General features: G+C 42.2%; 1 protein-coding gene across 5 annotated transcripts in view; it reads right to left on the bottom strand.

The window, feature by feature from the left end:
- Positions 1 to 13,600, bottom strand: part of ubap1 (ubiquitin associated protein 1) — a 76,971-nt gene that overhangs the window by 39,855 nt on the left and 23,516 nt on the right. For 4 of the 5 annotated variants that reach the window (XM_060829635.1, XM_060829624.1, XM_060829634.1 and 1 more), the window contains one exon: positions 9,248 to 9,294. In XM_060829635.1, the coding sequence (XP_060685618.1) occupies positions 9,248 to 9,287 (40 nt within the window). In that variant the 5' untranslated portion in view covers positions 9,288 to 9,294. Of the gene's footprint in view, positions 1 to 5,059; positions 5,118 to 9,247; positions 9,295 to 13,600 lie in introns of all 5 variants that reach the window. The other variant, XM_060829636.1, reaches the window with a different exon arrangement.

Genomic DNA, 13,600 nt, shown 5'->3' with positions numbered 1-13,600 from the left:
TCATGGGGTTGATAAAGGAGGGTATTTTGAAAATTCCTAAGAGCTAACTGCCCATCTAAAATTAAAAGCTCTCAAAAGGCTCTGTGTTGATACTGTTCCTTTAACAAGGTTATGTTGTCCTTGGTTTTTTTCCTCAGGTTGTAAAAACACAGGTTCCGTTTGGGTCAGTTTGATTATAGAACATAGAACAATACAGCACAGAACAGGACATAGAACATTTATCCTAGCTTAAGCACCTATCCAATTTCCACTTAAAGGCCTTCGAGGAGAAAGTGAGGTCTGCAGATGCTGGAGATCAGAGGTGAAAATGTTTTGCTGGAAAAGCGCAGCAGGTTAGGCAGCATCCAAGGAACAGGAGATTCGACGTTTCAGGCATAAGCGAAGGGCCGAAGATTCCTGAAGAAGGGCTTATGCCTGAAACGTCAAATCTCCTGTTCCTTGGATGCAGCCTGACCTGCTGCGCTTTTCCAGCAACACGTTTTCAGCTCCGCTTAAAGGTCACCAATGATTCTGACTCTGCCACTCCCACAGGCAGCGCATTCCATGCTCCCACCACTCTCTGGGTAAAGAACCTACCCCTGACATCCCCCTATACCTTCCACCCTTCACCTTTAAATTTATGTCCCCTTGTAACACACTGTTGTACCCGGGGAAAAAAGTCTCTGACTGTCCACTCTATCTATTCCCCTGATCATCTTACAAACCTCTATCAAGTCACCCCTCATCCTTCGCCGTTCCAATGAGAAAAGGCCTAGCACTCTCAAGCTATCCTCGTACGACCTATTCTCTATTCCAGGCAACATCCTGGTAAATCTCCTCTGCACCCTCTCCAAAGCTTCCACATCTTTCCTAAAGTGAGGCAACCAGAACTGCCACAGTACTCCAAATGTGGCCTTACCAAGGTCCTGTACAGCTGCAACATCACCTCAAGACTTTTGAATTCAATCCCTCTGCTAATGAACGCTAATACACCATAGGCCTTCTTACAAGCTCTATCCACCTGAGTGGCAACTTTCAAAGAGCTATGAACATAGACCCCAAGATCCCTCTGCTCCTCCACCTTACTAAGAACCCTACCGTTAACCCTGTATTCCGCATTCTTATTTGTCCTTCCAAATGGACAACCTCACACTTGACAGGGTTGAATTCCATCTGCCACTCCTCAGCCCAGCTCTGCATCATATCCAAGTCCCTTTGCAGCTGACAACAGCCCTCCTCACTATCCACAACTCCACCAATCTTCGTATCATCTGCAAATTTACTGACCCACCCTTCGACTCAATCTTCCACCAAATATTGCATCAGGCTGAAGGATTCCAGGTTTTTAAAAAAAGACTTGTACAGTGAAAGGGGAGTGGCCAGTTCTCTTAGCTCAGTTTTTCTCTGTTATGATTTGGTTTTTGGCAGTCTGGCTATTCACCGAAAGCAGTCAGGCAGTAAAAAAGCCGCAGGACCCAAAGGAGCAGGGCCTTGCTGAACCTCACTCTCTCTCTGACAGTTACCTGTAACACCCTGTGTTTGATTTTACCTTTTGTGCCAGAGGGTGTTTATGGGGATTGTTGCAAGTATCCAGAGCAGCATCATTAAGTTGGGATGATCGAGTGAGTTTTCAGATCGGTTAGGTTATTCAGTATTTTGTTTATGATTCAGTCGGTGATCGTGTAAATAAATTTGGTTTTGTTTAAAACTACATGGTTGGCCCAACTGCATCCCTCCTAGAATATCCTTGGTTGAACCCAATTCTGACCTCTTTGCTAATTCTATAAGTATAGACTTTTCTTTCTAAACTTTGTTAACAAATTTAGGAATAATCTGCAAACCCCAGAAGCTCTTCAGCAATTTTAAGAGCTATTTCTCTCACTTGTAAATTTAACCAACCACAAGTAACCAAAATTGAACAAACTGTCTAGCCTACATTTTATTTGAAGGACTAGGACACTAAACGGCAAGTGTTTAAATCTGCTGGGACCTTTTGTACCCCAAATCTGTTCAAATCTGTCCAAATCTCAGACAGGATCTGGGGTAAATCTGTCCAAACCACAGACCTGAGCCCCCAAACTGTAAAGCGTTCGACAAAGTTCCCTGTGGGAGACTGGTTAGCAAGGTTAGATCTCATGGAATACAGAGAGATGAGCCATTTGGATACAGACCTGGCTCAAAGGTAGAAGACAGAGGGTGGTGGTGGAGGGTTGTTTTTCAGACTGGAGGCCTGTGACCAATGGAGTGCTACAAGAATCGCTGCTGGGTCCACTACTTTTCATCATTTATATAAATGATTTGGATGTGAGCATAAGAGGTATAATTAGTAAATTTGCAAATGACACCAAAATTGAAAGTGTAGTGGACAGTGAAAAAAGTTACCTCAGATTACAACAGGATCTTGATCAGATGGGCCAATGGGCTGAGAAGTGGCAGATGGAGTTTAATTTAGATAAATGTGAGATGCTGCATTTTGGGAAAGCAAATCTTCGCAGGATTTATAATGTCCCAGGGAGTATTGTGAACACAGAGACCTTGGAGCGCATGTTCGTAGCTCCTTGAAAGTGAATTCGCAGGTAGATAGGATAGTGAAGGCACCATTTGATATGCTTTCCCATTTTGGTCAGAGTATTTAGTACAGGAGTTGAGAGGGCTGTACAGGACATTGGTTAGGCCACTTTTGGAATAGTGTGTGCAATTCTGGTCTCCTTCCTATCGGAAAGATGTTGTGAAACTTGAAAGGGTTCAAAAAAGATTTACAAGGATGTTGCCAGGGTTGGAGGATTTGAGCTATAGGGAGAGGTTGAATAGGCTGGGACTGTTTTCCCTGAAGCGGAGGCTGAGGGGTGACATTAGAGAGGTTTATAAAATCATGAGGGGCATGAAGTCTCTTCGCTGGGGTAGGGGAGTCCAGAACTAGAGGGCATAGGTTTAGGGTGAGAGGGGAAAGATATAAAAGAGACCTGAGGGGCAGCTTTTTCACACAGAGGGTGGTACGTGTATGGAATGAGCTACCCAGAGGAAGTAGTGAAGGCTGGTATGATTGCAACATTTAAAAGGCATCCGGATGGGTATATGAATAAGAAGGTTTGGAGGGATATGGGCCGGGTGCTGGCACGTGGGACTAGGTTAGGTTGGGACATCTGGTTGGCGTGGACCAAACGGTCTGTTTCTGTGCTGTATATCTCTATGACTCTATGCTATGGCAGTAAACCCTTCTGCTAAATTAAACCAAACACATGCTAAATTAAAGGAAACACACAGAAAAGTTCACCTCACAATCTGTTAAAGTATGAGTGACAGAGAACTACCCAAATTCCACTTCTTAACAAAAAAATCAATTTTATTCTTTAACTTTCAGGTGAACATTAACCAACAACTATTTACAACTCCTAGCCTCCTTTTTCTAAAAGGTTTGTTATCTAACTCCACTCGATAATAATATACTGATCCAATAAAGTCCCTATAAATTTACAGTAACTCAATTTTTCAAAACCAGACAGCGGCTGGCATCTCCGGTGTCGATCTTCTTCTGTTTACAGATCTCCCTGCGTCATCTTCGGTGTTCTGCTGCACAGATTTTTCTTATGAGAAAGGTACCTTTGATATTGTGTGTTTTCGGCAGTCGATGGCAATGGCAAATGGTGCACTTTCTGGCTAACTGTCCAAAATGCCTGTTTTTTATGCCCCAAACATTGGATTATCTCATTGGTTTGATGTTGACAAAACAGTAAAATTCAAATTTGATTGGGTTTTAGTATCTTGGGGCATAGTTTAAACTGATGGGTTAAATTTGAACAGCTATGAAAGCAACTTATACATTTAATGGTAAGCTCCTAGGGAGTGTTGCTGAACAAAGAGGCCTTGAAGTGCAGGTTCATAGCTCCTTGAAAGTGGAGTGACAGGTAGACAGGGTAGTGAAGAAGGCATTTGGTATGCTTTCCTTTATTGGTCAGAGTATTGAGAACAGGAGTTGGGAGGTCATGTTGCAGCTGTACAGGACATTGGTTAGGCCACAGTTAGAATATTGCACACAATTTTGGTCTCTTTCCTATCGGAAAGATGTTGTGAAACTTGAAAGGATTCAGAAAAGATTTACGAGGATGTTGCCAGGATTGGAGGATTTGAGCTATAGGGAGAGGTTGAATAGGCTGGGGCTGTTTTCCCTGGAGCGTCGGAGGCTGAGAGGTGACCTTATAGAGGTTTACAAAATTATTAGGGGCATGGATAGGATAAATAGACAAAGTCTTTTCCCTAGGGTCAGGGAGTCCAGGACTAGAGGGCATAGGTTTAGGGTGAGAGGGGGAAAGATATAAAAGAGACCTGAGGGCAACTTTTTCACACAGAGGGTGGTACGTGTATGGAATGAGCTGCCAGAGGATGTGGTGGAGGCTGGTACAATTGCAACATCTAAGAGGCATTTGGACTGGTATATGAATAGGAAGGGTTTGGAGGGATATGGGCCATGTGCTGGCAGGTAGGACGAGATTGGGTTGGGATATCTGGTCAGCATGGACGGGTTGGACTGAAGGGTCTGTTTCCATGCTGTACATCTCTATGATTCTATAATTAATATCTAGGTTATAGGCAAAATGTTGTATCTTTCAATTTTCCAGCACACACTGTGGCATGACAGGTGCTTGCCAGCTTTCACTCTCTCTTAAAGGTACAGTACACACCTTCTATTTCATAATAGTGTGGGTTTCCTCCAAGTGCTCTGGTTTCCTGCCACAGTCTAAAGATGTGCAGGTTAGGTGGACTGGCCATCGTGTCCAGGGATGTGCAGGCTAAGTAGATTAGCCATGGGAAATGTAGGGTTACAGGGATAGGGTAGTGAGGTGAGTCTGGGTGGATGCTCTTCAGAGGGTCAGTGTGGACTCAATGGACTGAATAAACTGCATCCATACTGTAGGGACTCTATGATATAATACTATGATACAGTACAGTTTGTTATCAACAAACACATTGACTTGGATCCCATTTACCACCTCCCGAGATAAATAATAGGAAATGACATCACTACCGGAAATGACGTCACCAGCCCAAGGAAACCCAAACACAAATAAAAAGTGGGCTATACCACCAGTGCTTCATCCGGAGGCTCATTGATGATGTTATCTCGTATGGTGACGAAACATCTGAAAATGAATCGATCAACTCAATGAGCAAATCTATGTCCAGAATTTCAACCTGAGCTACAAATCTTCTCAAAACTTGCTAAGATTTAGAAGAGGCATGAGGGGCATTTTATTTTTACACAGAAGATGGTTTGCATGTGGAAAGAACTTCCTGAGGTGGTGGATGTGGACACAATTACAACATTTAAAAGAAATTTGGATAAGTACATGAAAAGGAAAAGTTTAAAAGGATATGGGCCAAGAGTAGACAGGCAGGACAAGTTTAGTCTAGGATTATATTTAGTATAGACTGGTTGGATCAAAGGGTCTGTTTCTGTGCTGTATGACTCTATGACATAATAAAGTACAGTCAGTTCTGAAATAATATGATAGTTCCATTCTTGTGCAATCTTACCTTATAAGAAAATCATACAACAGCCATGCCATTTAAACTAATGGGGCTGGAATCACTTTATAGCCATACAGGTAAGAAAAGCTTGCATTCTACAAATAACAATCTCAACTCGTCAATCTCATTAAAGCCAATTCACAGTGGCTATAGTCATGTTCTGCTCAGGATTTTCTGATTTTGCTGAAATTGTATTTGGATTTCTATTTATGAAAAGCTTTTAGAGAAAATAAATCCAAGATATTTTAATGATGCACAGACACATAGGATTATAAGACATAAGAACGTAAAAATTAGGAGCAAGAGTAGGTCGTCCAGGCTTTCAAGCCTGCTCCGCCATTCATGATGATCACTGCTGATTTTTTTCTCGGACTCAGATCCAGTTAGCTGAGCTCTCACCATATTGGTTAACTCCTTTATTGTTCAAAAAAAATGTCTACCTTAGCTTGAAAAACATTTACTGAAGTAGGGTCAACTACTTCACTGGGCAAGGAACTACTTGGATTAACAACCCTCTGGGTGAAGAAGTTCCTTCTCAATTCAGTCCTAAATCTGCTCAGCCTAATCTTGAGGCTGTGCTCTCTTGTCCTAGCTTCACCTGCCAATGGAAACATCCTCTCTACTTCCATCTTATCTATTCCTTCATAATTTTCTATCTTTCTAGAAGACCCCTCTTCATTCTTCTGAATTACAATGAATATAATCCCAGTCTACTCAATCTCTCCTCATAAACCAACACCATCAACTCCGGAATCAACCTCTGTGCCCCTTCCAGTGCTCGTCCATCCTTTCTCAAGTCAGAAGACCAAAACTGCACACATTACTCCAGGTATGGCCTCACCAGCACCTCGTACAGCTGGAACGTAACGTCCCTGTTTTTACACTCAATCCCTTTAGCAATGAAGAATAAAATTCCATTTGCCTTCTTAATTACTTGTTGTACCTGCAGACCAAACTTCTGTGATTCATGCACAAGGACACCCAGGTCCTTCTGCATAGCAGCATGCTGCAACTTTTACCATTCAAGTAATAATTCTTTTTACTGTTACTCCTTCCAAAATGGATGACCTCACATTTATTAACATTGTATTGTATTCCATCTGCCAGACCTTGGCCCACTCACTTAAAGTATTTATGTTCCTTTGCAAAGTTTCACAGTCCTCTGCACACTTTGCTCTACCACTCATCTTAGTGTCATCTGCAAACTTTAACACCTTACACATGGTTCCCAACTCCAAATCATCTATCTAAATTGTAAATAATTGCAGTCCCAACACCAATCGCTGAGGCACACCACTAGTCACTGATTGCCAGCCAGAATACACTCATTTATCTCCACTCTTTGCTTCCTTTTTTTTCTAGAACACTGGTTCCAAATCAATTCAAGTGGAGACTATCCTATTGGTACAGTTTCCCCCCCCGCCCCCCCCCCCCCCCCCCGCCCCAGTTCCAAAACTGATGCCAATACCCCATGAAATGGATACCCTCTTTCCCACACCACTCCCATAGTCATGTGTTTACTTCCCAAATTTTCTTATCCTTATGCCAATTAACACTTGGCTCAGGCAGTAGTCCAGAAATTATTACCTTCAAGGAGCTGTTTCTTAATTTCATTCTTAGTGCTTGATAATACCCAAATAGGTTCTCCTTCCCAGCTTGCCTATGTTGTTAGTCCCATGGTGGACCACAACAACTGAATCCTCCCCCTCCAACATCCTTTCAAACCAGTTAGAGATGCCCTTCACCCTGGCACCAGGCAAGCAACACACCATGCTGGACTCCTGATCCGGCTTGCAAAAGATACTATCTATTCCGCTAATTATAGAATCCCCTGTGACTACCACTTGTCTTTTTGCTCCCCTCTCTTGAATGGCCTTCTGCACCATGGTTCATCTTCCCTGGAACCCTTTTCCTCACCCACACAGGGAACAAGCATCTCATTCATATTGGATAAGGTCAAAAGTTGAGGCTCCACCACTCCTGAACTCAGGATCCACCTATCTTCCTCACTTGCAATCACACCCTGTTGTCACTAATTAAATTTGAATCACTTAATCTACCAGGTAGGACTGCCTCCCGAAACCAAGCATTCAGGTAACTCTCCCCCTCCCAGCTGTGCCACAGTGTTTGAAGGTTAGATTCCACATCATCAACTCTAAGCCGGAGCTTCTCAGTAACCAACACTTGTGTAAGTGTGGTCACTGCCATCCATAATGGGATCAGCCAGCTCCCACATCATACAGCTACAGCACATCACCTACCCAGCCATCTCTACTTAGTTAATTACTGCAATACTTTATATAAATTTATGCGTGAAATAATTTCTACCACTTCTCTGCCATGGTCTTTTTCAAATAACCAATCAATAGATAAATTTTAAAAAGTAATTTTTTACCAATCACACAATACAGAAGAAATAGAAAAGCTTTACCTTATCAACAGACCACAGAGTCTTTATTTTAGGTTAGAGGAGGATGGCGGTTGGGAGACACTACCTGTGCAGTTGATGCCCAAATATATCAATTCACTCATCTTCTCAAACCTCAATGAACCACTTCTCCCACAAGATAAGTTTTTAAATGGAGAACTTACCTTCCCGACCACCCCCTGGTTTCCGTTCTCACTGCTCCCGCTGCACATATGAAGACTTAAGAGCAGTCCTTTGAGTAGGCTCCACCATCTGATTAATTCTTCTGAATATAGTCTCTACTTCATTCTCTTTCTACCTTCATAAACCTGGACTCCCTTGTCAATCAAAGTACTCACCTAGTCTTGAATAGGTTGAATGACCCACCCTCCATTGCACTCTGCAGAAGATAATTTCACAGACTAAAACCCTTCTTAGACAAAGCTATTTCACCACAGCTCTATCCCAGGAGACCTCGTATTCTTAAATTGTGTTCCCTAGTTCCAGTTTCTCCCAGAAGAATAAACATCCAATATTTATGCAATCAAGTTGTCCTCAGGATCGTATAAGTTTCAATAAAATCAACTCTTATTCACTTGAACTCTGATTTTTTTTAAACAAGGCGACCAGAACATACTCTAAATGTAATTTCACAAAGGCCATATACACCTGCAGCAAAACCTCCCTACTTCTATTTTCCATTCCCTTTGCATCCTATTGTTTTCCTAATTACTGACTTATGTAGCAGGACACCCAGATTCCATCTACGCCATGAACTGTGCAATCTCTATTTCAATAATATACCGCTTCTCTGTTCTTCCCGTGAAAGAGGACAAATTCACATTTACCCACAGTTATCCTGCCAAATTTCTGTCCACTTACTTAACCAATCTGTATCACTTTGTAGACTTTTTAACCTCACCTTGATAACTTATTTTCTTATGTGTCTTAATTCATTGGCAAATGTAGCTACCATACATTCATCATAGTCATTAATATAAATTGTAAATATCTGAGACTCAGCATTGATCCCTGTGGCATTTAGCTAGTTGCATTTATTGCTTACCAATAATGCTGTGAAGAGTTAGCAGATTCACAGGAGGCTGGTGGGGATGAGAAACCAATGTAATTTATTAAGGACAGGGGTGAAGAGTATTAATGTGGGATGTAACATAGGCCGTGTTTTAAACAAAATTAACTTCATGGTGGGTGCAATATACAAGGACAGCAATAATCGAATATGAAAGTAGAGGTATGTAACAAGCAGCAGATGGACTGAGATTAGGGTGTAGCTTTACAGTCTGTTAAAATAATCAGTGCAGGTTATACACCTACCAGAGTTCTGAAAATCTGATCCCGATTTCCTAGAGGCCATTTAGAATCTAGAAAAAGGTAAGTAATGCTGATTAATAATCAAAGATATTTGAGGTTGCATAGCCAACACATTAAATTAAATAAAAGCAGAAATTAGTAGTAGCATCTGTAGGAAGAAAACAAAGTTAATGTTTCAAATCTGGAGACTTTTCTTCAACTTTGCTTTATTCCCACAGATGTTGCAGAGCATAAACCAGAAGTCACCAGATTTGAAACATTAACTCTGTTTTCTTCCCACAGATGCTGCCACACCTGCTGAATTTCTCCAGCAATTCTTCTTTTCCTTTCAGATGTCCAACATCTGCAAATCTTCATTTGAACTTAGACACTAAATTACACACTACATTGAATTTAAGATTCTAACTTTACATCTATGATAGTAAGATTGTTATGACAGATTGAAGACCACACTGGCAATGGCACAAATTTGCTCAGATAATTAATGTTAAGATATTGTACGATTTTGGCTACAAGGCCCATCTACGTTTCTGCTTTGATGCTGTTGTACATTGTGCCAACCCAAGTACAATAGTTGAAACCAACAATATGCATTTTTTAAATAAATTCCAATGCTTCACAGGTGTGTTATCAAACAAGATTGATAAGTCAAATAAAGAGATTTTAGGACCAGTGGCCAATATCTTCATCAAAAAATTTGTTTTTTTAAAAAGAAGAATAGATAGAGAAATGCAAAGTTTAGGAGGGAAGTCAAGAAAATTGAAGTTGAAGACAATTCTGATGCTGCAGAGAGGAGAACGGATGGAGCCATGGACAAATTTGAAAACAAGGACAAGAAATTAAAACCAGAATATTGTTTATTCATTACAGCCTCCAATGTACCAGCTCAATTTTTGGGCAGAAAGGAGGACCAAGAAAATGATAAGGAAAGAAGAACAGAATATAAATGCAATCTAGCAAAAAACATGAAAATATACCGTAAATTCTTCTTTAGGTGTGTAAAAAGAAAACATTTGCCAGGGGTAGCATGGTGACTCAGTGGTTAGCACTGCTGCCTCACGTCACCAGGGACGTGGATTTGATTTCACCCTCAGGCAGTGTTTGTGGAGTTTGCACATTCTCCCCATGTCTGCATGAGCTTCCTCCTGGTGGTCTGGTTTCTTCCCAGAGTCCAAAGATTGCAGATTAGGTGAACTGGCCATAATAAATTGCCCCATAGCGTCCAGGGATGTGTGAGCTAGGTGGATTAGACATGAGAAATGCAGGGTTACAGGGAGAGGATAGGAGGGTGGATCTGGGTGGGATGCTCTTTACAGAGTTGCTGTGGACTCAATGGGTTGAATGGCCTGCTTCTACACTGTAGAGATTCTACGACTTAAGATAAACATGGGCCCATTCAGTCACAGTCTGGACAATTTAAATTGGGGGAAAGCAGAAGTGTCAGAGAAGCTAAATGATTACTTTGTATTTATTGTCACAGAGAAAGATACAAGAGATGCATAGAATGCAGAAGTGGTGGAGGCAAGTCCACTTACAACATTTGAAAGGAAGCTGGATGGGTATATGAATAGGAAGGGTTGAGGGGGATATGGGCCAAATGCTGGCAAGTGGAACTAGATTGATTTAGGATATCTGGTCAGCATGGATGAGTTAGAATGAAGGGTCTGTTTCTGCACTGTACATCTCTATGACAATGACTCTATGACACCAGGAGTAACAGTACAGGAATAGGAGGAGAATTGATTGCACGTCATTCTTTCATTACAACTTGATAGATAAGAATGAAACGAGCAAGCTTCAGTTCAACCCACTGCATGACAATGGAGAGGTGTCAGAGAAGGATAGCATGGTCAGCTGTCTCAAAGTGAATAGAGAAGGACCAGGTGGAATAGTTTCATCCTCAATGCAGTCACATGGGATCATAAAAGAAATGCGGTAGCTTGGCAAGTGCAGAAATAACATCTTCCATTTTAACTTGATGAAATGTGTGTGAAGCATTATGCTATTTACAGATATACACACCACCCTGCCCAACTTGTTAATTGACTGTACCATTCAATAAGCATTCAGACAGACAACGGGAAACTGCATTCAATGGTGACGGTTCTTCTGAAACCATTATAGAAGCTCAAATGAATAAAGCATTCGACTCACATTGGTTTCCAAGGTCCATTTTTCATTTGCTATTTCATTAACCTCTCAGCCTCATTTCAATCAGACATGAAGACTTTGAGAGTATCACAGACCTGCACATAGTGCCAATTTAATTTCTACTTGATAATGGTGCTTCATTTTTCCCAGTGACCTGTAACAACCTTACAAATACTGCAACCAGGGTTCAACTACCAATACCCCACAACATTTCAATTTCTTTTCACTCTTCTTGGGCAGCACGATGGCACAGTAGTTAGCACTGCTGCCTCACAGTATCAGAGACCCGGGTTCAATTCCCACCTCAAGCAACTGTCTGTGTGGAGTTTGCACATTCTACATGTGTTTGCGTGGGTTTCCTCTGGGTGCTCCGGTTTCCTCCCACAGTCCAAAAATGTGCAAGTTTGGTGAATTGGCCATGCTAAATTGTTAGGTGAAGGGGTAAATGTAGGGGAATGGGTATCGATGCGTTGCTCTTTGGAGGGTCAGTGTGGACTTGCTGGGCCAAAGGGCCTGTTTCCACACTGTAAATAATCTAATCTAAAAATTCTTAATCGTAGCAGTCCATTCATAATTTCCAACTGTTGTCACCATTTTGCTTTCCCTCTCACCGACTTCCTCACCTTTGCTGATCCTATGGCATATATTATGTACTTTAAATTTAGAGTCATAAAGTCATAGAGATGTACAGCATGGAAACAGACCCTTCGTTCGAACCCATCCACACTGACCAGATATCCCAACCCAATCTAGTCCCACCTGCCAGCTCCCAGCCCATACCCCTTCCTCTTCATACACCCATCCAAATGCTTTTTAAATATTGCAATTGTACCAGCCTCCACCACTTCTTCTGGCAGCTCATTCCATATTTGTACCACCCTCAGTGTGAAAAAGTTGCCCCTTAGGTCTCATTTATATCTTTCCCCTCTCACCCTAAACCTATGGCCTCCAGTTCTGGACTCCCCGACCCCAGGGAAAGGATTTGGCCTATTTACACTATCCATGCCGCTCTCTCAGGTCACCCCTCAGCCTCCGACACTCTAGGGAAAACAGCCCCAGCCAGTTCAGCCTCTCCCTATAGGTCAAATGCTCCAACCCTGGAAACACACTTTCAAGTTTCACAACATCTTTCCGATAGGAAGGAGACCAGAACTGCATGCAATTTTCCAACAGTTGCCTAACCAATGTCCTGTACAGCCACAACATGACCTCTCAACTCCAGTACTCAATACTCTGACCAATAAAGGAAAGCATAACAAACGCTGCCTTCACTATCCTATCTACCTGCGACTCCACTTTCAAGGAGCTATGAACCTGCACTCCAAGGTCTCTTTGTTCAGAACACTCCTTAGGACCTTACCATTAAGTGTACTGCGAAGATTTGCTTTCCCAAAATGCAGCACCTCGCATTTATCTGGGTTAAACTCCATCTGCCACTTCTCAGCCCATTGGCCCATCTGGTCAAGATCCTGTTGTAATCTGAGGTAACCCTCTTTGCTGTCCACTGCACCTCCAATTTTGGTGTCATCTGCAAACTTACCAACTGTACCTCCTGTGCTCGCGTCCAAATCATTTATGTAAATGACAAAACGTAGAGGACCCAGCACTGATCCTTGTGGCACTCCACTGGTCACAGGCCTCCAGTCTGAAAAACAACCCTTCAACACCACCCTCCATCTTCTACCTTTGAGCCAGTTCCGTATCCAAATGGCTAGTTCTCCCTGTATTCCATGAGATCTAACGTTGCTAATCAGTCTCCCATGGGTAACTTTGTTGAATACCTTACTGAAGTCCATATTGATCACATCAACACTCTGCCATCATCAATCCTGTGTTACTTCTTCAAAAAACTCAACCAAGTTTGTGAGACATGATTTCCCAAGCACAAAGCCATGTTGACTATCCCTAATCAGTCTTTGCCTTTCCAAATACATGTACAGCCTGTCCGTCAGGATTCCCTCCAACAACTTGCCCACCACTGAGGTCAGGCTCACCGGTCTATAGTTCCCTGGCTTGTCTTTACCGCCCTTCTTAAACAGTAGCACCAATTTTGCCAACCTCCAGTCTTCCAACACCTCATCTGTGACTATCGATGACACAAATATCTCAGCAAGAGGCCCAGCAATCATTTCCCTAGCTACCCACAGAGTTCTCGGGTACACCTGATCAGGTCCTGGGGATTTATCCACCTTTATGTGTTTCAAG

This window comes from Hemiscyllium ocellatum, chromosome 1 (assembly GCF_020745735.1).
Source record: "Hemiscyllium ocellatum isolate sHemOce1 chromosome 1, sHemOce1.pat.X.cur, whole genome shotgun sequence".
Lineage (NCBI taxonomy): Eukaryota > Metazoa > Chordata > Chondrichthyes > Orectolobiformes > Hemiscylliidae > Hemiscyllium > Hemiscyllium ocellatum.
Note: the sequence above shows the minus strand (reverse complement) of the source record. Positions and strands in the feature narration are given on the sequence as shown.